The sequence below is a fragment of the Tachysurus fulvidraco genome, chromosome 2 (genome assembly GCF_022655615.1).
Source record: "Tachysurus fulvidraco isolate hzauxx_2018 chromosome 2, HZAU_PFXX_2.0, whole genome shotgun sequence".
NCBI classification, from domain to species: Eukaryota; Metazoa; Chordata; class Actinopteri; order Siluriformes; family Bagridae; genus Tachysurus; species Tachysurus fulvidraco.
In genome coordinates this window covers 16,233,630-16,260,213 of record NC_062519.1, presented here as the reverse complement: position 1 = coordinate 16,260,213, position 26,584 = coordinate 16,233,630, and the positions used below count along the sequence as shown (strand labels likewise).

At 43.6% G+C, this 26,584-nt stretch overlaps 1 protein-coding gene across 8 annotated transcripts in view; it reads left to right on the top strand.

The window, feature by feature from the left end:
* magi1b (membrane associated guanylate kinase, WW and PDZ domain containing 1b) overlaps nt 1-26,584 on the top strand; it is a 120,708-nt gene that overhangs the window by 36,983 nt on the left and 57,141 nt on the right. For all 8 annotated transcript variants that reach the window (XM_047808864.1, XM_047808847.1, XM_047808845.1 and 5 more), the window contains exon 2: nt 8,319-8,435. In XM_047808864.1, the coding sequence (XP_047664820.1) occupies nt 8,319-8,435 (117 nt within the window). The remainder of the gene's footprint in view (nt 1-8,318; nt 8,436-26,584) is intronic.

Here is a 26,584-nt window from a genome sequence, read left to right as displayed (position 1 = left end):
TGGAGAGAGAGAGAGAGAGAGTATGTGTGTGTGATGGGGAGAGAGAGAGTGTATGTGTGTGTGTGTGTGATGGAGAGAGAGAGAGAGAGAGTATGTGTGTGTGATGGGGAGAGAGAGAGAGTGTATGTGTGTGTGTGTGTGATAGAGAGAGAGTATGTGTGTGTGATGGGGAGAGAGAGAGAGTGTATGTATGTGTGTGTGTGTGTGTGATGGAGAGAGAGAGAGAAAGTGTGTATGTGATGGAGAGAGAGCGAGTGAGAGAGTGTGTGATGGGGAAAGAGAGAGAGAAAGCGAGAGAGAGAACTGGAGTGCTAGCTGCACCACCTATTGGTAAACGTTGCTATGGCAACCAGTATAAGGAACGCCTACTGGTCACTTCGTAGTTTTATTTCCTACATAACTACAGTGTAGCTGCTGAATGGACGGCAGTGATTGGAACAAAATAATGCAACAATCACGTATTGTTTTGTTGGTTCTAATTTATTTGAAACCAATTTTTTTGGAAATAGCATAAGTCACTCGGATTCTGCCATATCGTCTCGTATCGAACGCAAATCGTATCGTGTGGAAGCCCGAACCTGAAGTTCAGACCCCTGAGAGAACGCTCTCTGAAGTATGGACTCCCTGGCTGTAGATCAGACACAGCTCAACTTTCCAGCACTTCACTTCCTCGCCGTGTTTGTGGTCGAGAAATGGATTTCCTCGTCTTCATACCCGAGTTTGATCAGACCCACAGAACACGCTCTATATATAAACACACCCTCATCCGCGGTTAACCAGCCGTCGAGCCGAAAGCCTGATGAAAGCCACCCTAAAGTTAGCTCGCTCCATTTTTAACGGCACTAAATCGAAAGCTCTGCGCAAATCCGGCTCATTTAGGCTCTCGCTGGCGCCACTCTCGGACGAGTCGCTCACAGCTGACGGATGAACGCTGGACGGGCGTGATGAGCTTTACTGATTCACTTCAGCATGGTGTCTTGCTTGATTAAAGGTCAAATATACTTGTTAATCAGTGTAAAACCTTGTCTTTGTTCCGTTCTGGTAAAAGGCCTGGATTATAAGAACAGTGATTGAGCTTTACTTTATCTACCAGGATTGCTTCCATCGACCAGTTCCTTAAGTTCCAAGAAAAACCCAAGAACGTTTCTGGCTTGGAAAGGACTGTTTAACGTTCTTAACCCAACATCCACACAACAAAACCTCCAGCCACGACGACGATGACGACGATGACGGCGAGCCTGCGATGTGACGAAGTGATGAATGAATTATGCTGCGTTCACATTACAGGCTTCTTCCAGTTCCGATTTTTGTCACCAGATTCACACTTGACAAACGTCACCTTCTCAAGAACACGCTGATTCGCATCGGTTCAGAGCCGGGTTGCTTTTCTGCCTCGTACCGCGTAATCCCAAAATACACTCCGGAGTCACCGTGATCAGGATTAAGCTCTTAGTCAAGTTCAACGGATGATTTGACCCGAATTACAGCTGTATATCTTGGCGCACGACATTATTTATGTGTAGCGTGTTACTCATGAGTCTTCTGTAGGGCCGGAGATTTCATATTTGTAGCTTTCTTGATGAACGACCGCAAGGTCATGAGTACAAATCCAGGCCTAGACCCCGAACCATAAAGTTTCATCGCTGATCCGTCTCTCTTTCTCTCTCGGATCGTTCTTCTGTCCATTCTCATCCTTTCGTCCGCATTTCTCCCGCGTAACAAATCTCTAATAGACACACTGACGACCCAAACGATGGAACGGTTCAGCGCGTCTGTGAGCGACGGTGACGTCGACGGCGCTGCTCGGCTTAGACGAATGCACGAGTGCGTTGTTCTGCTCGGAAGGCTTCAGATCAATAAAAGCAATCTGCAGAGTGGTAAAGCATTTCCTCTGCCACTAGAGAGAGTAGCCGCCTCACTCCATCCTGTTGCTCAGATTTATCTAGAGGAATCTTTTTTTTTTTTTTTTTTTTCGCTCCCTCCTGCAGCTTCAATCATGTCGTGACATCGAGAGCGAGACTCGACTTCTCATGTCAGGAATGAGCTGTGGGGTTTGTGTGCAGAGCTGCAGTACACTGAATGGACCCAATAAACCAATGGGACACACTGCTGTCTATCTGTTATAGAAAACATGGAACGTACCAAGCAACAGAAAGGCTCTTAGTCTGAGTGAGCTCTAGTTTTTGTCCTGTTCGTGATGCTGAAGGGCAGTGAGGCATTTTTTCCTGATCTGAAGCCTGCATTCAATGCCAACGCTTAGCTGTTTATTTATGACAAACTGTTATTAATCAGTTATTAATCAGAAACACTGTGTGTGTGTGTGTGTGTGTGTGTGTGTGTGTGTGTGTGTGTGTGTGTGTGTGTGTGTGTGTGTGTGTAGAAGCACCTTGTCCACCAGTAGGGTGCAGCAGACTCAAACACTCAGACAGTGCAGCTGGTTGGTGCAGCGTTGCCATGGTGATGAGGCAGGTTTGTAATGTCCACTGGGCAATGATGAGCCCCAACACACACACACACACACACACACACACACACACACACATACGCACACACACAGAGTGTAAATCCATTAATAATGACCTCATGCGTCTGTGTGCTTGTACTGTAACGCTACAGTTTCTTCACCGTGCGTTTGTATGATGACACAAACACTTTCTCCGGATCCTTTAAGCCTTTGAGACCCAAGCAGTCAGACTGAATACGAAGAAAGCTTAACATGCGTCCGAATGTAGTAACGGTGTGGAAGGCGTCTTGTAATATCACTACTATTACATCTTGTAATATCACTGCTATTACTAGTGCTACTGCTACTATTACTAATACTACTAAACTAGCCAGTACGCTAACTCGACTAAATCCTGCCAGGACCAGACGTCGTTCCTGTCTTCTACCAAACCACCTCTAGGTAAAACATTCCAGTCACTTCATGAGAGCATCATTAGTTCTGACAGAAAGCCATTTGAATGAATTCCATGTTGCTAACGCTCTTGTGTATGGAGGTTTAAGGAGGAAAACCACACGCTGGTGACTGCAGTAAACCTCTGACTGGATGTGCTGGACATCAGCGACTGACAGAATGTTCAGTTCTGACGAACACTATCTCTGGTGTTAATATGAGATTTTATATATATATAGTGTATGAAAAAAGCAGCAGTTTTTTTCCACTCTTAGGATGATTGTTTTGGGGCTATTTGGAGCGCTGCATCCTGCTATTCTGCTGTGTTTGTGAGAGCTGAAGTGCACTTGGTAGTGCGCCACGGTGTGTTTAGGACTCTAGAGGGTTTCTGCAGGACAGCTAGGAGGGAGGTATAAACGGCAGTAATACTGAACACACCGTTCTACTGTACGCACGTAATTAGGCCCTGAGAGAGACTAGCACACACACTTTACTTGCTGTGAGAGTATGAGTGTGTATGAGTGTGTATGAGTGTGTATGAGTGTGTATGAGTGTGTATGTGTGTGTATGTGTGTGTGTGTGTGTGTGTGTGTGTGTGTGTGTGTGTATGAGAAGAAAGTGCTGAAAGCACTGCAGGAGTAAATTATTTTCTTGTAAAGTGTGTGTGTGTGTTCAATAGAGCAGCTGTTGGATACACACATCCATATTGGCTATAAATATATGCTCTTTATCTCCTTGAGGCACACACACACACACACACACACACACACACACACACACACACGATATAAAAAGTTGTTGTTGGAAAGTAGATTTCAGGACAGCTTTCAGATTAAGCAGAAGAGTGACTGCTTATTTTCACATGAGGTTCGTAGCTACCTGCTGGCTGTCAATCAAACAAGGGATGGGAGGTAAAAAGGTAAAAACTCCCAATGTGCAAATCTTCAGTTTAACAGAGAAGGAAGTGAATAAAAGGGTCAAAACATGTTAACGGTCCAAGAAAGATTGCTTAAACCTCTCTAGGTCACACGGACACACGAGGCTCCGCCCACGAGTCGCAAAACCTCTGAAATCTTTTGTAGACATTTTTTGTGAATACTGGGACTCGTATTGGATGTTGCAGAGATCCGACGATGTGAAGGAACAAGTAAAGACAAATGGAAACGTATAAAATATTAAGTTAAACACTCATTTTATGAAGAAAAAAAAAGATGTGAGCTTTATCAGATATAGGAGACGTTGTGAAGGTGCCGCATGAAGAAAAAAAACATAGTGGAAAGTTTTTATAAAAATGATTTGAGTCGATTTGAAGTAGCAACAGTTCTCGAGGTTGGTGTCATAACCGCGGCTTGTTGTCAGAAGGGCGTTGGAACGATCGCATCATTGTGTCCCTGTTTATAATGTTTGAAGCAAGTCCTTCTCTCTCTCTCTCCATCTCTCTCTCTCTCTCCCTGTCCGTCTCTCTCTCTCTCTCTCTCTCTCTGGGTCTAATTAAAGACGTACAGTAGGACTGAGTGCATCCAGAGTGTGTTCACTACTGTGAGCTTTATTCAGTACGAAACGAAGCCAACGTCGAGCTAATCTTGTTTAATTTTATTTATTTTTTATTCCAAGGCATCAGAAAAGACCTCAGCTGCCAGGATGGAGATGAACGCACACACACGCACAGTGGAAATGTGGATTTGTCTGATCCAGGAATCGTGCTGTCCACAGCCTGTGATTGACTCTTCATTCCGTCCTGTATCATTTTCCAGCAGACGTCTAGAGACACTCGATGTCTGAATGGAATTTATAGTGTTCTCAAACTTCAAGGCCAACAGGCATCTTTTCAGGACAAATACACATACGCGCACACACACACACTAATTATCTACACTAGTTCATGGCTCAGTCGAAGTGAAGATGCGCTTCTCAGCCTGACGGGTTTAACAGCAAACAGACCTTTTTTTTTTTTAATTGACTATTTTAATCCAGTGACTGCAGTCTACAGTCACGTGACCTGCTATTTATTCTTCTATTTCTTCATAAAGTTTTTTAAATAGCAGAGACAAACAGGAATGATGCAATCTTTTATCAGATGATTAAGGACTCCCAAGCATTACACATTTCGTATTCATAAAATAAGGACACTTCACGCTTTCTAGCCGTTTCTAGTTACATTTTAACGCGGTGAAATTCAGAGAGACGTCGGCGCCTCTCATAAACACCAGCCTCTATCTTTTCTCCCTCAAACATGTTTTAAATGTCCAACAGAAGTGAAACGCACTTGGTGTAGATGTGCGCCGAAGCCACAAGGCTAACAGGGGAAGTATCAGTGAGCATTGAGTCGTGAACTTGCAAAAACTCGAGAACAAAGACCTGGACATGAAACACCTTGTGTCTGAATCACGAGCCAGCGGAAGGAAATAAAGAAGCAGACGCCGAAGCCTCCGTCATCTGGTTTAAGGCCTGCAGGTTTGTTTACTACTGATCCGGCTCTCGGTGTTGCCATGGCAACAGCCTCCTTTTGCCTTCACTCCGGCAGACCTCGTGTTGATCCAAGACGCAGTTGCCACCCTGCAGATCGCTTGGATCCTATGAGGCGGATTACTCGCAGCCAGCGTGCTAATACAATTTTAAACACTTCCCTGTCGACTCGCCCTGGCCGGCTCCTTTCAGACAAAACCCCTGTCACCGTTCCATTATGTTATCAGATTAAAGCAAGTGTTTTAGAAGGCTGGGAGATGAAGAAAACACGAGTGCAGACAGACAAACCCAGAGGGCAACCAGACCTGATGTCAATTCACATTCAGAGTGATGAAGGCGTCACAAGTAGCGCAGCCACCAGACCGGTGTTGGGCGTGTTCTTATGTAATCGCTCGACTGACCGGCGAGTTCTAATTAAATCCGTGAAGTAAAAACACGTCCTTTAACGTTTGCTGCAGAAACGAGCGAGCCCCACGCTGCCGTCTGTAAGCGAGTCTTTATTTCAGCTGCCGACTGATCCATTCTGAGGCGTGTTGTGTGTGGTAATAAGCGGGCTGGCGTTGGAGTGAGCACCCAGGGGACTGGCATTAACACATAAACACCATTTGGCCGTCGGCATCTCTTCGCTGGGTGAGCGATCAGTGTCTTATAAGCAGATGGTCGAGCTGAGGGTGGGAAATTCTTCACAAGGCCTGCTATGGTGTAGCTAACACAGTGACACACACACATACACACTGCCAGGTAATGGCATGAGTGTGAAAGAAAGTGTAGTACTGAGTGTGAAAGACTGCGTCATTCCTCTCCCATTCAAGGTTGGGAATTTTCATCTTTATGTGTGTAGTATTCTATTCAATTTAGGGTGTGTCATTAACAGGTGGGTGTGTCTTTAGACTGCAAACAGGTGGGTGTGTCCAGACTGGGAACAGGTGGGCGTGTCTTTAGGCTTCAAACAGGCGGGCGTGTCTTTAGGCTGAGAAAAGGCGGGCGTGTCTTTAGGCTGTGAGCTTGTGGGCGTGTCTTTAGGCTGCGAGCATGTTGGCGTGTACTAAATTGCTGATAGTCGTATGGTATCAGCTGATGGTCGTATCTCATGGCTGAGGTTTGCTGGGTGTGTCTCTTAAATCGACCTAGTCATCTTATACCACAGTAATTTTCTGACAATTACATTTTTGTATTTATAAAGAATGCAGTCATTTATTTATTTATAGATAAATGAAAGCCGTGGATCACTCACAAAATAAGTTTTTATTATCATAGTTCTCACGTTCTCTTGCTCAGAATCATGTCTCAGTTCTAGTCCCTTTAGACTGACTATATTGCTGCCTGCTTCATTTTTGCCTACATTTAATAAGAGCAGATGTTATTAGCTCCTTAAAATTGATCTCCGCAACAGTTTATCATTCTCTTTTTGGAAGCACTGCGCTCTGTGCTTGCTTGAACATTAAGTGACATTTGATTTATTATTTCTGTGTAGAATAATATTTATTGACGAAAGCTAAAAAACTTGTGTGATTAAAGACACATCTTCAAACGAGGATAGTCAGCTCGCCGATAAGCCTAGCTTGTTTCTATGGTAACGGGTTCAGTGCAGCTCGAAGTCTCGTGAGAGACGAGTTAATACAAAATACGGCTTCCTTCAGTGCTGCTAATTCGATGAGCTGTTGTTAATGGTAAGTGGAAATGATGAGCTTCACTTGCAGAGACTTCATCAACCGTCCGTCACACATCTCAGACGGATCTGGTCTCAACACCAGCACTAACGAATACGCTTCCCTATTCCAATCAGTTACTGTTCACGGCTACAAATGGCATGTGCTGAAATGCTTATTCTTATGTTTCTTTGTTTGTTTGTCTATTTATTTATTTATTTATTTATTTATTTATTTATTTATTTATTTATTTATTTATTTTTTGTTTGTTTGTTTGTTTGTTTGTTTGTTTGTTTCTCGGTTGCCATGCAAAACACTGTTTTTATACCTTTGGTGATTTTAGCTATTTGATTCAGTTCAGTTAAATGATTCCTTTTGAATCAGTTCCTGCATTCCGACATCGATCGGTTTTAGCTTTTTATGCTTTTTTTTTGTAAATGTACTTTTCTGATTGTGTTTCAAAGAACTCGTTGAACTCACTGACTCAGTTAAGTCCATGAATGAAATAGGAGTGAATCATTGTCACGATTGAACTGATTCACCGATTCACAGCTTTGGCACACATTTTATTGCAAATACGACTCGCAGAAGGTTCAAAACACAGACAGATAGAGATATTATGTAAGTTTATATAAAAAAATGATAATTCTAGAGACGGTTGTGGATATGTCAGAGCTCATCCACAGCAACTAAATGACTCATGATTCGTTCGCTTTGGTGACTCTGTGCAACATATGCCAGACAAATCTACTCATTTGGCCATGAGTCAAATTTATTCCTGCTAAAACTCGGGCACGGAAATCGTTCTGTTTTTAAATCACAGATTTCGAGAAACCCAAGACAGCGTGTGTCGCTGACTGGTTCAGGATCCGAGAGTAGGACGCAATCATCACATTGCTTTGCTTCTCATTTGCTTAAAGTTAAATCTTTATCTCCGCCTCCTGTCTCTGTAGATCGCCAGCTCTCTCTGTTTCCCTGTACATGAGTTCATACGAGACTTTTAATGACTTTCTAGCTCTTTCAGTTTTTTCCTTTAACTATCACATGCTTGTTGTTGGTCAGTTTGTGGAACCACGAATCTTCATCACCGCCTGTTCCTCGACTACGTTCTGCCAAGAAGTCTCTGGGAAATAAAAAGCAGCTGCCAACTCAATAAATGTAAAATAAAACCTTTTTCAGGAAGCTTGTTAAAGGGGTTTGACGATGTACCGGGATTAAATGATGTACCGTTGGGAACGAAATGAACATTAAATACACTGCGATTAACACATAACACCTTTTTTTTTCTTTCTCATTGTGTTCCTCAGGAAATAAGCTGAAAAAAGACCTCAAGCAGTACCTGAGCCAGAGGTTTCAGAAATCCTCCGAAGACCACAAGCTCCAGCAGACCATACGGGATAACCTCTACCGCCATGCTGTGCCTTGTGAGTCATTCTCCTCTTCTTCTTTTCCTCTTTTCATCTTTAGTTCTCTCTGTTCACCCAGAGTCTATAGAGTGGTGGGGGTGCAAACTTTTGTACTCCTCTCTCTGTCTCTCTTTCTTTCAAAAAAGACTTCATTTGTATCACCGGATTGTTCTAAGAAAGTGAAGCTCGTGTACTGGAAAGTGGGCGGGGTCTACTTAATGTGCAGAAAATAAAATGGGTGTGTCTGAGTTCATGTCCTGAAATATGATGTCATAGAGTTTATAGAAATATGATTTTGTTGAGTTCCCATATATGGAACTGGGGGTGTGTCTGACTCTATATATGGAACTGTGGGTGTGTCCGACTCCATATATGGAAATGTGTGCGTATCTAAATTTATATGAAGCAGTGTCATAGAGTCCGTATATAGAAATGTTTTATGAAGGTTGGGTGTGTTTTTCGGTGCCTATATGAAAATTGAATGCAAGGCCGAGCGTAGGGATGTTATGTCTATCTATGAGAGTCTTCAAGTAGGAAAAAAGACATTTTAAAAACGAATTGTGAAGACTGTGCGCTTCTCAAATTATACAAGGGCGTGTCCGAGATAATAAATGGATTCCAGGACACTTCCATCTGTGTCTATGGACAAAAAACTCTTCTAGCTGATTGGGTAATGTGCGTGTGATTGATGGACAGGAGACAGCTGGGCAAGCTGGATGGGAGACATGTTCTCAAGGGAGATCATAAAATCCAATCTGTCACTCCAGACTTTAAATCTAGGCAAACATCCAGCAACACTGTCCGATCTAGTATCAGCTAAACGGGAGTGTATCATGAAAGATAATAATTTATCTTATTTGAAAAACAGTAGTCCAGTCCTGTATCTGGCAGCGTCGGACAGCTGCGTGTGTGTGTGTGTGTGTGTGTGCGTGTGTGTGTGTTTGTATGTTTGAGGGTCAATCATAGTGAGTCATGAGTGTGTGTTTGGGTGCAGCTGCTTCTTTGTTTCCTGATGGCCTGAGCCATGAGTCGCCATGCCAGGTGGTGTGTGTGTGTGTGCGCGCGAGAGAGAGTAAGAGGAGGGGGCGGTGGCAGGCCAAGGGTGACAATTAAGATGCGTGACCCCGGAGCAGGTCAACGCTCACTGCTGTGTGAGAACATTTGTAGCTTCAATTTGCTTCAACTTTTTCAATATCCTGTCCCACGTTCTTGAAATGATCACAACTCTTCACATCAAGGCTTCAGAGCAGCGTCATGAGATGTATAGGTGATGTTCGTATCCAAACAGAGACATGGTGGCGATTAAAAACATGGCGCTGTCTCTTTAAGGACGAGCAGCTGTGTGTTTCTGCCGAACAAGATGGTTGCCATGAATACACTCGACTTCTCTTCTTCTCTTTTTATCGCTGTCTTACTCGCTTTCTCTTTTCTTTCTTGATGCGTTTGTTTCTGTTCCTTTGAGCTTAGCTGTTGTTTCTCCGTTGTTCTTTCCTCCTCTTTCCTCTGCCGTTCCTTAGGAGATGTAAGCAGGTGCTTGTCCACTCCATAGGGTCCCTATGTGCACAAATGAGTTCAAAGTATTTATATATCTTTTGTGTACTTGTGTGTGTGTGTGTGTTTGTGTGTGTTTGTGTGTGTGTGTGTGTGTGTGTGTGTGTGTGTGTGTGTGTGTGTGTGTGTGTGTGTGTGTGTGTGTGTGTGTGTGTGTGTGTGTGTGTGCATGCATTGGGAGCAGCAGGTCTTCTCTCAACTAGTTGGTCAATTGAGCATCACAACACTATAGTACAGCCTTCACCTCGGAAAACCTTCCTCTGGCCGTCTCCTCCCTTCCCTCCCTCTCCCTCCTTTTCTCTCTCTCTCTCTCTCTCTCTCTCTCTCTCTCTCTCTCTCTCTCTCTCTCTCCCTCCCTCTCTCTTGGCTCTTAGCAGCAGTCGCCTGTCTCGCCACTCAGGTTGCCGCTGCTCGGTCTCCAGCAAACCGGATTAATACTCCGTCTTTGGCAAAGCCTCCATCTTTCTCTGCACAGAGGCAAGTTTCGTTTTCACTGCTTCTTTGTTTCCCTACAGCTAATTGGCTTGAACTAAAGCAGGATCCGTGTGTGCCTGGAATATAGGCTAAAGGAATGGCCGTGGTCTGGGAGGGGGAATCTGAAGGGGGTGACTGACTGGGTGTGAGGTGATTTGGGGGTTGGGTTGATGAAGGAATAGAGATGGTGTTGCACGAAAAGGCGCAAAGACAGATGGCTTCGTGTCTTGGCTTTTTTTTTTTTTGCTTTTTTTTCAATCTAATTTATCCTGTGGCTATTGTGTGCAGTTGTATTAGGGCCTAGGTTGTTATTCCTGCATGGGTGTGTATGTGTAGAAACGTGTGTGTGTGTGTGTGTGTGTGTGTGTGTGTGTGTGTGTGTGTGTGTGTGTGTGTGTGTGTGTGTGTGTGTGTGTGTGTGTGATGGAATGGCAAAGGGGCAGGTTGCGTGAGCCATGATCAGCTCCAGATGTCACCTGAACAATAGTGCTCTGTGGCCGAACGTCAAGAGCAAATCAAGCCCAGCACTGGCGTGCGTGCATGCATGTGTGTGTGCGTGTGTGAGTGTGTGTGCGTGTGTGTGCTCTGTTAGCTCTGGACATTACAATATCAACAAACCTTCAGACAGAGTGATGCCTAGTAACCGCTGTCCTTGATGTGTAGCTTTGATTCGTTTCTCAGAATCATTTTTAATGACTCAGATGAATCAATTAGCACACACAAATGATTAAAATAATAATTTTTTTGCCCGTTTTCTTTTCTTTATTTCTTTTTTTTTCCCCAGCCAGGAAATTTTTATTCGAGCTTTCCATTCAGTCACGAATGGAAAACACCTGGAGCAGGAGTAAATGAATAATATAGCTACTTTACGAATTAGGGTCTGGATCCTCTCTCCTAGCGGTGATCTGACCAACATTTATTTATTTCGAATCTCTGTTTTACTACTGAGAAGATGCTAACACTCAGAACAGTCGTATAGTAGTCAGTGCTAACGTCACATTGGTGAAGGTTTAACCAAAGGCTTTTCACACAGCGATACTGACTGGAAGGCTAAAGTGGCATCTTTTGTATTGTTCTTTTGTTTTTAATTGTAATGAAATGCCACCTTAGCACATAGGATAGCTATTGAGACACAAACGTAAGTCTTTGTTAGCATAAAAAAGCAGGCTGCTTATTGAAAAAAAGTCGATCGGTTATAAAGATCGAAATCCTAAACAACTCAAAGGTTATGACATTTGATTGGCTCTAAAAGATTTATACAGATGAGTCATAATATCCAGCCTGCTAGCATTAGCATGTGATCTGTAGCGACTGTGGTTCGCACCAGACGAAAGAACACCTCACGCACTGGTTGCCTCGGATTAGCACGCCAATCAGCAGTCTGATCTCGCCGCGGCTGCTAGCAGTCTTTACTCATTTCCTGTTCGCAGGCTAGGTGTGTAACTAGATCAACACGCTGATACTAACAACTGTGGGTGTGATTTTTGTGTCACTTCTGCACACCCTTATCCACTTAACTCACTCTTTCTTAATTTTTTTCCCCCTCATGGTGCTAAGTAAAAATTTAGAATCAGTATTTTATCCCGAGCTTGGGTGGATGAATTTGAGTTTTAAGGGGAAAAAAGAAATCTATTTCTCTCAGAACCACACCATGATGAGCAGCATATGATTTTCTTTTCTTTTTTCTCACTTTTTCTCCCACACAGCAGCAGCCAGCTTAACGTATCATATGGCAGCCGATCACAGCGACGACGATAGTAAACCCGCTCGGAAGAAAGCGCCGTCTCCGACTTCCACATACATCAGCTCTCAGATGCATACTCACTGTGATCGACTGCCTCAAATGACCCGTTTTGCCCCCTTGGCCCTTTTGCTGTTCTAATACGCCACACTCTTGTCTTCCGGGAAGGATTTCTGCTAGATGTTGGAGTGTGGATGTGAGGACATGTGTTCATTCAGCTACAAGACCTTTTGTGAGTTGTCTGGGGTGCGTCAGTGTTCCAGTTTATCCCGAAAGTGTTCAGTGGGGTTGAGCCTCAGTGTCTTCATGGAGCTGTGCTTTGTGCACCGGTGCATTGTCATGCTGGAGTTCCAGTGCAGGGAAATCGTGATGCTACAGCGTACTGGGCGTAATACTTAGCGTAATACTGGGCAACAGTCGCAAAGGTGTAGTGATCAGGGATGCACAAACTTTTGCTTATATTGCGTTTCTATTATCTGGGATGGAATACCATGCAGATTTTTTTAACCCTTGCGTTTCATCGTGTCATTTGAATAATATTTGTTTCCGACGTGAATCTTGGTTCACTCGGAGTAAAAGTGCCGTTAATATCAGAACTATACAGAAATTCTGCTTTAATAATAATCTTTAAAGGCAGCGTAAGGGCTGTGTCGGATCTCTGCGGAAGGAAAGTTCAGGAAAAAAGTAGCAACTGCTCGAATAAATAAATATAACTGTGCTTAATGACCTCATTTTCATAATATTTGAACATCTGCTGGTTTCAAGGGTTTCGACTGCAGAAATCGTGAAGAAGCCCAACAAACATTTGGAGGTTTTTCCATTTTTATTACTTAGCGCTTTAGCATTTTCGCCCTGTTAGTCTCTCGCTCACACACACACACATGCACACACACACACACACACACACACACACAAGCTCTAAATCCCTCTCCCAGTTTAATTTGCAAGTGAAAAGCAGCCAGAAAAACGTCTCCAGTCCGAGCGTTAGCATCTCTTTGGCACAAGCGCTTTAAAGAACAAAAGAGGAAGAATGTGTTTTTAAACACCACCCTGTTCATCTCGTCGCCTTGCGCCAGAGAGGTCACAGGTCATCTAGACGACAGAGGGTTTGCACACAGTTTTTTTATTTCTTTTTTTTTAACCAGTTTGACGAGCTGACCTCAGATCATAGCTCCAAACCCCGATCTTCACACCTACACGTCGCCTCGGTTATTTATCTTCCCTGAATGTGACCTGCGTTCACGCTGATGCTGATCAATTACACACTGTCAAAGCAGACACATTTGCATCTCAGGACACTTCGGAAAACAAAAAAAAAGAGTTTATTTTGCGGTAGAAATAGTTTTCTTTTCCTCGTGTTTCTTTTTTGTGCTCTGATGGATTCTCGATTCTGATAGTTATAGCACATAATCTCCATCATCACCGTAATATTGCAAGCAGGTCAAAAGTCGAACATCGTTCGTCAAGCTCTAAATACGGAGTCAGTTCTGTGCCGTGATGAGAGATAAATCAGACCCCAAAAATATCAGGCCAGGCAGAAGCCAGGGGATACGCCACACTCGAGTAGCTACCTGCGGCCTAGTTTCTCCAGGGTTCGGCTCGGATCGTGTGCCGAGAGACAAGCAGAGGAAATGAACTGGATGAACTGGACGGTATTCGCTACTCGGTGTACCGTGTATCGGTATCATTTAGTCAAATTAAATCAGTCAGATTCAAAGTAGAATTTAAAGCACACGCTGTATATCGATAGGGATGTACTCTTTTAGTACCTTTTTATAAATGCATTACAGACGGGAACATATCTGAGTTTTTCCTTTCACAGATGATTCTTAAAGAAATAAAATAAAAACAAATCTTAATAAGCTTATAACGGAAATCAGAATGTCGGCTTCTACAAAGCCGACATAAAAACAGAACCTGCCACCTAATATTAAACCATCGGGGTACTTAAAGAAAGGAAGAAAGAAAGAAGAAGAATGAAAGAACGAATGAAAGAATGAATGAATGAGCTACAGAGCAGCAAGTCTGAATCGTGAAATGTCTTACTTTCTGATAAAAGCATGTCTGAGTGTTTTATACCCCTTATACCACAGGCAAAAAGACATTACTGACAGTGGAGCCTCCTTCCATAACATGCAGAACAAACATTTCCTGTCAAACATCATACTGTATATGTTTTTTTTTTGTGCCTGTTTTTATTCAATTATACCACTTCCTGAATAACATGTTACCATAGAAACAATAAGTAGTGTATTAATATAAACTACTACCAGAACCGTTGCTATAAAATATTTATCATTTTCCGGCCAGCGAGAACGGACAATCCGACGGTGCTGTGGTCTAAAATAGTGGTAACAGATTTGTAATATCGATGGGAGTCGTGTTATGACTATGACATGCCTCTGGTTCCTGTCCCACTGCCCCAGTCTGGCTCGCTGAATGGGTTTGTAAGTGCAGCAAGACTTCTGTCTCCTCGGTCTCCTTGAAACGTTTGTTCAGGTCCACCGTTTTCTCTCTCTGACCGCTGACTGACTGTTTGCTCAGTCACATGCCTTGTGTGTGAGAGACAGAGGTTTCTGAGAATGTCTTGCTAGCAGAGGGAGCATGTGTGTCTGAAAGAGAGAGAGAGAGAGGTGGGGTAAGAGAGCAAGCCTGAGAGAAAAAGAGAGAGAGAGAGAGAGAAGTAGGCGGGCGAATGTGGGTGAGCGAGCTTCTCTCTGTCAGACGGCGTTTGCTGTGCGAGTCTCTCATATTGGCTAAGCTTCAGCTCTGGACTGGCCGACTGGCTCGGAGGAGAGGGAGAGCGAAAGAGCGTGAGGAAAGAAAGGGAGGAGGAGGGACAGACTGGGCAGTTCTAGCAGCTATCAGAGTACCCGATGCTCTCGAGAGATAATTGCTGGATTTGATCCATTTCATCCCTTAGAATCTCTCCGGCATTCGGATTTTTTAAGGTATTTGTGCAGACACTTTCCTGTTTGATGATGATGATGGTGATGATGATGATGGTGATAGTTGGGCTTCCGGGGTCTGACGAGTGGGGGTGGGGAGTCTGGAATAATAAAGAGTGTAATACAGATGGAGAGACTGAAGCATGGAGGAAGGAAGGGGTGTGTGAGAAGCTGGAAGCAACGTCGTGGGGGATGCAAATGGATGTGAGACGTGAGGTGTGCAAGTCAGTCTCTCTTTGGTATACATGCCAGCCAGGGAGCCATGGAGGCATGGAGTGAGATTGTTTTTGTGTGCGTGTGTGTGTGCGTGTCCGCGCTTACATCAAGGTGCCATTGCTCCGAGTTAAGCCGTGATCACTGACATATTGGAGGCCATTATGTGTGTACGTTGCCGCTGGGTGGCAAGCGATCAGGACGGATTCTAGGATGTCGGCATCTTTCAACCCCTCCTAAATCCCTCCTCAGCCCCTCTACGCTGCCTCCCCGCAGCCGACTTGCACTCAATCTGTCCTCCTTTCACTGTTTAGTCATTTTTTTTCTGCCTTTAGAGAATGTGCATTCACTGGTATAAAGAGCTGCAGCTTTGTGTCTGGACTGCATTTTAGCCAGCTTTCTGGGTAATTGAGTTTTATGTAGCCTACAGGTCTGTGCTTAGTGTCTACTCTTTCCTTCACTCTCTGCCCGACTGAAAGCACGCAAACGCATTATATTTACATTCAAATGATATCCGAATGCAACAAAGTCTCATTCTAATTTGGCAGAGATTTGGGAATAAAACATGTCATAGGATGGAATACGTTGCTAGCACCTGTATCATCTGTGGGAAAGATCTACTCGTATCACTACACAAGGATCTGTATGCTTCAGCAGTCTACAGAGTTTGATTTGGATGCGAGTTGAAATTGGGAGGTTTTGGGGAGAAAATGCTGGAACGATGGCTGGCTGTTTGTGTATTAACCCTTTGCTAGGGCAGATGGCTCCATCTCTCGCTGAGCCAGAAGGCCTGTCTGTCACAGTCAACATGGGCTCCCATCCCAAAGCCTCCTCATCCCACATCCTTTCCTTTTCCAAACACAAGAATCACTCTGAGCCAAATCCCTTTCTCTCTCCGGTGCCATCTCTGTGATTCCTGCTTTCATGTGCATAGGATTTTCACTCCTGGATTGCATTAAAAGATCATAAATGTCTTGATCATAAATAGATGGGTGAGTGATTGGTACACCGGATTGACACACTAGCCAATGCCCGGTGTTGGTGGTGTTGGTGGTGTTGGTGGTGGTGGTTGTATTTTCTGTGATCCAGTTCATCTGACAGACCTTTGAGTTGCCAGTCAGTGTGTCAATGTCTCTAGGCTTCTGACCCAAGAGAGACTGTGAGCTCAGGGAGTCGAGTGATACAAGCATGGATTTGTCCTTCCGCTGCTTGAGCCCTCTGCCATGATTTTTAAGACTTTTGTTTTGGAAGGAACACGGAGAACCTGGAGCCAAACTCAGGATAGAGCTGTAGTGAAATAGTGAAGAACCACAAGGATTCATGAGCATGAAGAACGCAATAGAGAGCACAAGAAATATGAACAGGTGTAGGGTGAATGGCATATGGAAGATTGGGAGATACTGGAGAGCTTAAGAATGTGTAACATTTCAGAAATCATAGGGGATTTTAGTGTGTACAGCTATAGGGGACGTTGGAGTTCGCCATATGGAAGTTTGGCAAAGTTCAGGAGATTTGTGGGAGATTGGGAACAGTGTGGATCTACATTTTTAATTTTAGAACCATAGGCGAAAAAGTAAAAGTCTAATGCCTCTTTTCCACTGGAAAGAACCGGGTGCTGGTTCAGAGCTAGTGCTGGTTCAAAGTTGGTTCCACTGGCGAACCTTCTAAGAACCGGTTTGCCTTTCCACCGGCTAGAGAGCCATCACAGCGCCGAGTGTGACGTCACTGTATACGTGTCACGTGTCCCAGCAACATTAGCGCAGCGGCGGCAAACACAAACACAACAACAATGGCGGATGTTGCATTACTGTTAATGCTCATGGCTTTGCGAACCTACATTGGCATCCAAACGCGGCGAATAAAACGTGTACGTGCGGCTCCGTGTAATCTGTATAAACGGAGGTTGCAATCGATAAAGTACATAACGTTATTTTATCGCTAACACAGAAAAAAATTTTGCCTTAGCATGTAGCTACCTACTATCATGTGTGCTGATAATGTATCATATCGCGGTAAAGTAAAAGTGTATTATACATTAGTATACTTAAGGTGCATTATCAAACGTGCTAACAGTAGCCCCGCCCCCAGCTCCTGACGCAAGCGGTTCTTAAGTCTAGACCAGCAACGTTTTGGTGCGACTTAAGAACCACTTTTCCTGGTTCGGAGCCGGTGCTTTGGCGGTCGAAGCAGAAAGAACTGGTTCCAAATTAGGCTCCAAACCAGCACTCGCACTGCCTTGGTGGAAAAGGGGCATAAGAAGCTTTGGGAAACTGGGGTGTTTACACAACTGTAAGATGGGGACATCTTCCAAACTTTAGGATTTTTGTGGCTAAGTCGAGAAAGAAAAAAGGATTATGAGAAAGTCTAACTAACTTTGGAACCAGAGTTATGTGTTAAGGATTACAGAGCATGTGGTGGAAATCTAGAAAACTAGCGAACATTAAAGCGACATGGGGACGTCTATGGACCGTGTGGGATTTCAGGAATCTAAACAAACCTTAAGGGAAGTTTGAAAGTGCAGAGAAACATAGCGAGCACCGATTGTCTTTGGACCAGCAGAGAACGTATAGCAATTGTAAAAAGTTTAGAGAGCATGTTGATCTGTAACAAGTCCTGAGTCCCTTGTGGGCACATGGGAGTAGAAGAGGACTGTAGGAAGTCAAAGGGAAAGGCTGGTATAGCTACATTTATTTGTTCAATCATGAAATGAAGCTCCTTTCTGGTAGACATGCTGCTAGCATAACAGCTGCTTATGAGGGCAGCAGATTTTGAGATGCTGTGTGAACCGTCTGAAGCCTGAAGACAAAAGGATGGAGAGAGACTTGTGAAGCAGTGACGGGACTTTTGAGGTACGATGCCTTCGATGTTGAAGGCAGAAGTCTGAGCAATGTCTAGCTTTACGGAGCTTGGATAGACCAATAAGACAATTTGGTAACTTTTTTCCCACCCTGTCCTCACTATTTCAGCTGGAAAGCATGTAGCCACATCTAGAGCTATAACACAACCACGATTTAAAAGCCCCAGCATTCAGAAGTTCTAAGAATACACTACTGTGTTGATTTAACCAGAATTAGTAGCTCCTCCTGGACGCTTGTGTTTTTACGTGTTTCAGAAATGTTTACGACTGAATTCTGAAGCGAGAGCAGAAATGAGAGCAGAAATCCCTGAAGCTGTTCCCTTCCATAAACGTTCAGAAGCTGTAGTGGTTTCAGATGTTTGTCTGCATGGGAAAATAACGAACTAAAACGGTGGCGGATTTGTTTTTGCTGGGGCAAAAGAATTTTTCAGTCAGGAACTACAGAGAGAAATGTATGTGCTTTGGTTGACAAGTCGGGCATCTTGTTATGCCTGATACTATCAAGATATCCTTTTAAATGAACAGAAGATGTTTACCGCATTGTGTCTCAACACAAAGGGTTCTCTGTTGGTTTTGTGTGCTGAGCTTCGGAGCATTGGAGACCATCCAGAATGTCTTCAGCCTGGTGGTTTCTTGTGATGACACATGAACTGTTAAGAACATTATGTGGTTCTAGGGAAACCTAGGAACCCTGAGATCTTGGGAGAAGAGAGATAAACTGGAAAAATGGAATGTGAGGAAGTGTGGAAAGAATAGGAGAACAAGGCAAGGTGTGGGAGATGATGTTAAACCAAGGGGAAGTTTAGCAAACCCTTTGGATACTTTGAGGGAGTGTAGAGGAGCTAAAGGACCTGGTGAAGGAGAATAAACTGTAGCGAGTATGGGGAAGTGTTGAAACTATGGGAGAGCACAGGAGGGCATAGGAAACCATGTTGAACATTGAGAAATCAGGAAACCATGGTTCCATGGGGAACTATAGTGAACCTCAGGGAACATCTTGAATCTTAGAAAAGCCCTGGGAAATTAGAGCTAACTTTAAGGGACCTCAAAGAATTTTTGAAAGCATAGTGTAGCTAGGGAGCTGCTTAAAAAATCAGAAGAATGTATAGAGACGTATAATGGAGTCGAGGAAGTGGTGATACTATAGGAGAACATGAGTCGGTCTAGGAAACCTTGTTGAACTCTAAAAAGTACAGAAAACCTTAAGAATGTCAATTGCACAGAAGCCTAGGGCACATGGAGGAGTGGTTAAATGGATGGAGAACATTGGGAGGTGTGGAAAACAAAGTGGGGACTGGTATCGAACCCTTCCTTGGCAAGTGTCAGAAACGGTAAAGGAAATGAGAGTGAACTGTAGGAAGCCTAGAAAACCGCGATCGATATAGATTTGGGCCGTCAACCAGGAGGAACAGTAGTAACACCTAGGGGACATGGGTACCCTGGGGGAGTAAAGCAAACTTGAAGAGTCTGTTAAAACCTCTTGCGGAGTGCAGGAACCACGAAGAACACTCGAGAACTTGGAGAAGTGTGGGAAATTTCAGCCCTAGGAAGCCTAGGAAACAAGCAAGAGTTCAAGAACTGTAAGAAAACATATATAATCTTTAAGGATATATAGCAAGCTGTAAGGAAATGTACAACACTGTAGGAGACCGTGGGGAGCATGTGGAACTATGACAAACTTGTACAGAGGCATTAGGAGGATAGAAGATTAAAGGGAACATAGTCACTGTGGGGGATGTAGACATATGTTTCCTGTGGTTCATTTAAAGGTTATACAATATGAGAATACATTCTTTCCTCTAACCGCTTGTGTTACGAAGCTTCTGTATACGTCCCGTTTGGTTTGGTTTACATTTTTTTTGTTTGTTTCTCACATTGACCCCCTATTCGTGGTCCAGACAGTATTGAGGATATAATGGTTAAAATGTATCAAGAGAAAAGTAGATAAGGTACTCATCATGGCATCATAGAAATTTTTATTTCATTTATTAGAATAATTGGGGAACAATGAAGAGAAGAACACAAGTGTGGCAAACGATGAGTACGCGAGATGGTGTCTGGAAAACTAAGGCGAGAGAGAGCGAAAAGCCTGCCGAGAGCTCTAGTGGCCGATATCACTCACTGGGGCAGCAATCATGAAAAATTGAATCCAGGCTCATAGATGTGAGCTTTAGCTCTGGGAAAAAACAGATCTTCGTCTGAGAGGATGGCCTTCATCTTCATTTCAGTTACAGTAGCTGCTTGTGGGTTTAAAGGGGGCACAAGAGGAATATGTTGGTTTCCTCCCGACTATCCGCTGTTACCTGAATTAGCATGCGGTATACACAGTAAATTTCAGTTCTGTTGATTGTGTCCAAAATAGTAGTACTAGTATAGTCCAATACTAGTATAGTAACAGTCTTTGTCCAGTTGGACAAAGGACAAACGTAATATTCCGCCCTGAAGAAAAGGAACCTTAAAGAGAGTCGCACTTTACGGTTTTTCCGAATGGACGCTGTTCAAGGAGCTTAATACAGTCGTGATGGCCCGAAGGAAGGGAGTTGGCTAAAACTATACGAGTGTCTGAAGGTTTCTATAAAAATAAACGTAATTATGACACATAACGCCTCAGAGACCCAGACGAGAACCTGACGTGACCTCCTGCTGCTGTTATCCCATTCACTTCAGATTTCTCCATTTCGTGTAGTCTGGGATGCTTTTCTGCTCACCGTTGTTGTAAAGAGTGAGGATTTGAGATATCGTAGCCTTTCTGTCAGCTTGATCCAGTCCTCCTTTTTTTTTCTTCCTGAACCTCTTTCATCAACATGGTGCTTTCATCAAAACCACCATTTTCTTTCTTTCTTTCTTTCTTTCTTTCTTTCTTTCTTTCTTTCTTTCTTTCTTTCTTTCTTTCTTTCTTTCTTTCTTTCTTTCTTTCCTCAAGATAACTGTAGAAACTGTAGAGATCATTATGCCAGGATTTTCTGAATTACTCAGAACAGCCAACCATCATGTGGCGGAAGTTCTTCACCTCGTGAAGATTAAGTGAAGCTCTTGACCCGGTTTTATCCCTCGTGCTGCTGCCACACGATTGGCTGCCTATTAAATAAATAGTTCCTATTAAATTGTCCACCGGTGTATTTTATTACATCAGCTTTATTAGAAGAAAGACAACCATAGTGGTGATGAAATCTGAGTCGAATTGCATGAAACCAGTGAAATACAGTCTTGTGTTTTTTTTTTTTTTCCCCCAGTAATTTTGTCAAGCTGTAATTACACCAGAAAAATGTCTGTGAACCAAACGCTGGCTGATTGATTCATTGGTTGATTGAATCGATCAGGGTTTACCTTACATTTTTCCATCAGAGATTTTACAACAGGGAAAACCGTCCACATTTCCTACCCCCGTTCCACCGGTTAAATTTGTTGGGTGTTGATTTTTTGTTACACTGTTTGTGCCATTTTAAATTTGATAACCGGTATTAAATTACAGAGAATGTGCACTGATTTCCTGAGTTCCTGATTTCTTTATTGTTAGATGTTTGTTCTCTTTGTGTAGCGCTGCTGAGGAGGTTTATTACCCCTCTGCTGGTGTGCTATTGCATCTCAGGTGTGCAATCATTCTTGTTGTAGCTCCCTCGATCCGTCCTTCCCTCCCTCCCTCCCTCTCTCTTTCTACCACCCCAGTACACCCGTCATAGTGGCATTAGCTGCTGGAAATCTCCATTACATCAGCATATGGGGCAGAAACCAGGAAATCAGTCTAGTTTTTTTTTTTTTTTAGGAAAAATGTGCTCATTCTTTCTGGATTATGGAGATTTTTCCTCAGGCTCTTTGTGGTAGTGGTGATGGTGATGATGGTGTGAGCTTCACTCTGTATCTGGTCAAGCTTATAGGAAGACAGATGTAGGATTTGTGGCTGAAGCCTGAATCGTGTATGAACAACTGGTGACTCCTGATTCCGGGCATTTGGCTATAGAAGGCTGGAAGGAATAGCAGTCAAGGGTGATTATTAGAATGTTAGGCAACCTCCAGAATGGCCCTTTTCAGACCCATGAAATGAGTGAATTCATCTGTCATGTGGATGTCAGGGGAAATGGGTTTTTAAAAGCGTCAATATGGGTTTTTTACGGATTTGCGTGCTCTGGATCACATTTCACACTTGACTGAAGAAAGTCTTTGGATCCCCCAGGAGGACCTGGAGTCTCTGAGGATGATCTGTGCTGATCTTCTCAGCATCTTGTCACCACCATCAAGCGAACGGAAGGTTTGCTCAGAGGAACTTGCAGGAATCTGCCTGGACCAAGTCGAGAAGAGTCAAGTCAGAAAACCGGCTTTGTGGTTTTAGTTTTTCTTAAAAAGCAGGAAACTCCGCAGGAATTTCAGCAAAGAACATTCCCAGGTAATTTCCCCCAAAGTTCAGCTTACAACCAGACCAAAGTGGTTTAAGTCGAACCTCTTTCTCATCACGTTCCCTAACTTGCGTGACACGATTGAGAGGTTATCTGAGGTTGTGAACTTGCTTGAGTAGCTTGGTGTGTGTGCTGAGTTCACGAACATTTTGAGCTCTCAGATGTTGCTCCGCATCCACATTAAGAATGCAGACCATCTCGGCTCCCCAAAGAAATCCACACAGTTGGGCTCTCATTTATCTCTGTCTACTATTTCTCTCTCTCTCTCTCTCTCTCTCTCTCTCTCTCTCTCTCACACACACACACACACACACACACACGCACACTTCTGCTCTTGCATATTTCGAGCAATGAGAATTTCATGGATTTTTACTTTGTCCAAACAGCTGCTGTAGTGACGGTAAATAAATCAATCAAATCTAATGGAGCACCGGTGACTGGATGCACTTACCTCGGCATCCCTTGGTCGCATTTTCACTCCCCCCCCCCCCATCTACTGAGCTACAGAAAGCTGTTTCTGCTGTCGTCTCAATTCCGCATATCTGTTAGACATGACGGTACATTAACAGATCTGTAACGCTGCATTGTGTTGTTGCTTTCATTTCTATATTTCTTGCCAGGATACTGAGCGTACTAAAGAAGGAATAGAGACGATCGTCGACGGGGTGAACGCAGTCGGGATAAAATCACAAGTACATCCAACAATGCAAATTTTCAGATACGCAGATTTGCGCTTGAGGTTGTCGGCGTAACGTGAACGGCTTCCCGGACGTGCTCGGTATACATGCATTGGGGGGCAAGTCGTGGCCTAATGGTTAGAGAGTCTGACTCGTAATCCTAAGGTTGTGGGTTCGAGTCTCGGGCCGGCCACGACTTGAGCAAGGCACCGAACCCCCCAACTGCTCCCCGGGCGCCGCAGCATAAATGGCTGCCCACTGCTCCGGGTGTGTGTTCACGGTGTGTGTGTTCACTGCTGTGTGTGTGCACTTTGGATGGGTTAAATGCAGAGAACAAATTCTGAGTATGGGTCACCGTACTTAGATGTACGTCACGTCGCTTTCATTTCTAGCATGTATGTCTGCTTTTATAAGGAATAAAATATTCGTACCCTGATTTTCTTCTTTCCATCCTTTCTGTAGGTCACCAAACTCATGTCTGGTGCTCAGAGGGAGTCGCGTAAGGTTGGACATCATGAAGTTTAGTACGTTTGCTAAGGTCTGACGATCCTATAGAGAGAGAGAGTTTTGGTAGTCAGGACAGTTTTGACTAATAAAGTGATGGAGCATCAGTGTAGTGGGTCGATTTGTACTCGACAGCACAGCTCGTCTGAGAGGCGGCGCTTTAGTGTGATGCGACACGTCCGCTTGTCGTGTTTGTTTAACACCCGCCTTTTCTGAAACGCGACCCTGACGCCAACGTACGGATCTTTTCAAGAAATCCCTCTAGGTGACAAATAAAGGTGGTTATTATTTAGCTAAAAATGCTCAGGTCAGAGTTGTGACTGCTGTGATCCTTTGTGTTGTGTGGGCAGTGGCTTTTTTTTACCTCAGTGTTTCATAAAAACAGATAAATATACTACAGCGTGAATTTCTGCGTTTATATGTGAAACTCCAGAAATGAGACTCATGGGACTGTAGACGATGAACGTTCACTTTCAAACCTTCACAAAACTCAACAGGTTTTGACTTGATGGATATGATAATACCCGAGTGACATTTTGAATACCTTCAGGCCAAAATAATCTGGGGAAAACTCAGCCCGATCCACCTTGTCCGATCTCTGGAAAAGAATCCATCGTTCGCAGGGCCCGAACACGTAGAGTTGAAAACTAAAGAAACCAGAGATGAACATCTTCATCGTTTGAGAGATATTAGAGTGAAGACATGAGGTAATAAGAACATCCTAAGAAACAGAAATTAGCCTCATCCCCAATCAGTGGCCGTGAGCAGAAAACTTTGCCTTCGAGTTCCGACCGAATCCGTGCAGGCGATCTTGAGTTTAGGCTGAAATATTCACCTGATGATATTCAAATGTTCTTTATAAAATAAAAAATAACAGTGGGTTGAGCTAACATATGGTACGTGTTTAAGCCCACGGAGCTAACGTATTAAAAAACACTGTACCGTGGTGCCACCATCAGGATGATTCGTTTCGGTGTTGATTTCCTGCTCGAAGCGGTTCAGAGATGGATCTCCGACGTGTGTATGTGTGTGTGTGTGTGTTAGTGTACACGTGAGTGAACGCAGGTCATATATTCATAGCGAGCGTGTGGCTTCAGCACCGACTCGAGCCTTCCGCCTTATTCTCTTTAACAAGAACTAAAAGGGTTTTTTTTTCACACCTGATTATTTATAGACATGGCTGGATGTCAGTACTTGAGCTGGTACTTTTATGAAAGCGTTGTTTTAAATACACCAGCAGATTTTCTGCCTGGTCTCCCAGTGTGAGCTTAGACGACACCGAGTACCAGAAAACTGCAACTGTTGTAGCTTTGATTCTGGCCACTGGTCTGTTTGCCAATGTTGTGGGTGTGGAGGTTTTGATTTTTGCCAGGAACAGCAGGATCTGGTGGTGCTCAGAGGTGGTGCTTAGCAGTGCTGCTTTGGAAATTTCAGACCATTCAAGCCTCAGATGTGTGAGATGTAGAACTAAACTTCTAATTCTGTTGGTTCTTGTTTTTTTCTGGGGTTTTTTGGGGGTTTTTTTGTGTGGAAAAAACACCTTCACCAATTATTTAATTGTTTTGTTTTTGCAATTTGATTATTAGCATAGCCGTATGGAGCTCTCTGTGTGTGTGTGTGTTCATTTTTCTCCTGTTACAGTCTTTGTGTCCTGACAGACACGTATTGAAAATCTGTCCGTTTGAAGACAGCCGCATTAAAATACAGATCGCTAGCATATTAAAAATGCATGTATTCCTCTGTGTGGCCTGCTAGCGTCAGGCCCAGATGCAAATCTAAGCTTAGCCCTGTCACAACTCTGCGACAAAAATATGCAAAACGCTACACCGAGGTACACAACCCAGCCGAATGCTGAGAGACGTGGAGCAGTAACCCGATCGTCATAATGACCTTCTTTTGTCTTTTTCCTTGTCCGTTATTTTCTCGCGTCATCACTGAAAATTAGCCAAAGTGTCGTTTATCTGACTTCGGGATATTTTTTAAAAGCAGCTTGTATCCTGTCCAGTATCCTGTCCTACATACGCCACAATCCAGCGCACAAGGAAACGGCATGGGGAAAGGGCACAGTTTGTACACAGATTAGTTATCTGTGACTTCAGATTTTATTTCTAGCTGCAAATATCCATGTAGTTCTCCAGTGGGGCTTCATTTCTTTTAGTTAATTCAGTTTTACTTCCAACCACTTTGTAAAGTGCTGCTTTGTTAAACCGCTGATGTACGAGACGGAATAAACAGCAGGACAGATGCTGACTAAAGTAACTTCTTGATGTCTCGTATACAGATCCGATCTGTCAACTCTAACCTTGTGTAAGCTCGTGAAACTTGTGTAACCTCGTGTAACCTTGTGTAACATTATGTAACCTCGTGTAACCTTGCGTAACATTATGTAACCTCGTGTAACCTTGCGTAACATTATGTAACCTCGTGTAACCTTGCGTAACCTTGTGTAACATTATGTAACCTCGTGTAACCTTGCGTAACCTCGTGTAACCTTGTGTAACATTATGTAACCTTGTGTAACCTCGTGTAACCTTGTGTAACCTCGTGTAACCTTGCGTAACATTATGTAACCTCGTGTAACCTTGCGTAACCTCGTGTAACCTTGTGTAACATTGTGTAACCTCGTGTAACCTTGTGTAACCTCGTGTAACCTTGTGTAACATTATGTAACCTTGCGTAACCTCGTGTAACCTCGTGTAACATTATGTAACCTCGTGTAACCTCGTGTAACCTTGTGTAACATTATGTAACCTTGTGTAACCTCGTGTAACCTTGCGTAACCTCGTGTAACCTTGCGTAACCTCGTGTAAC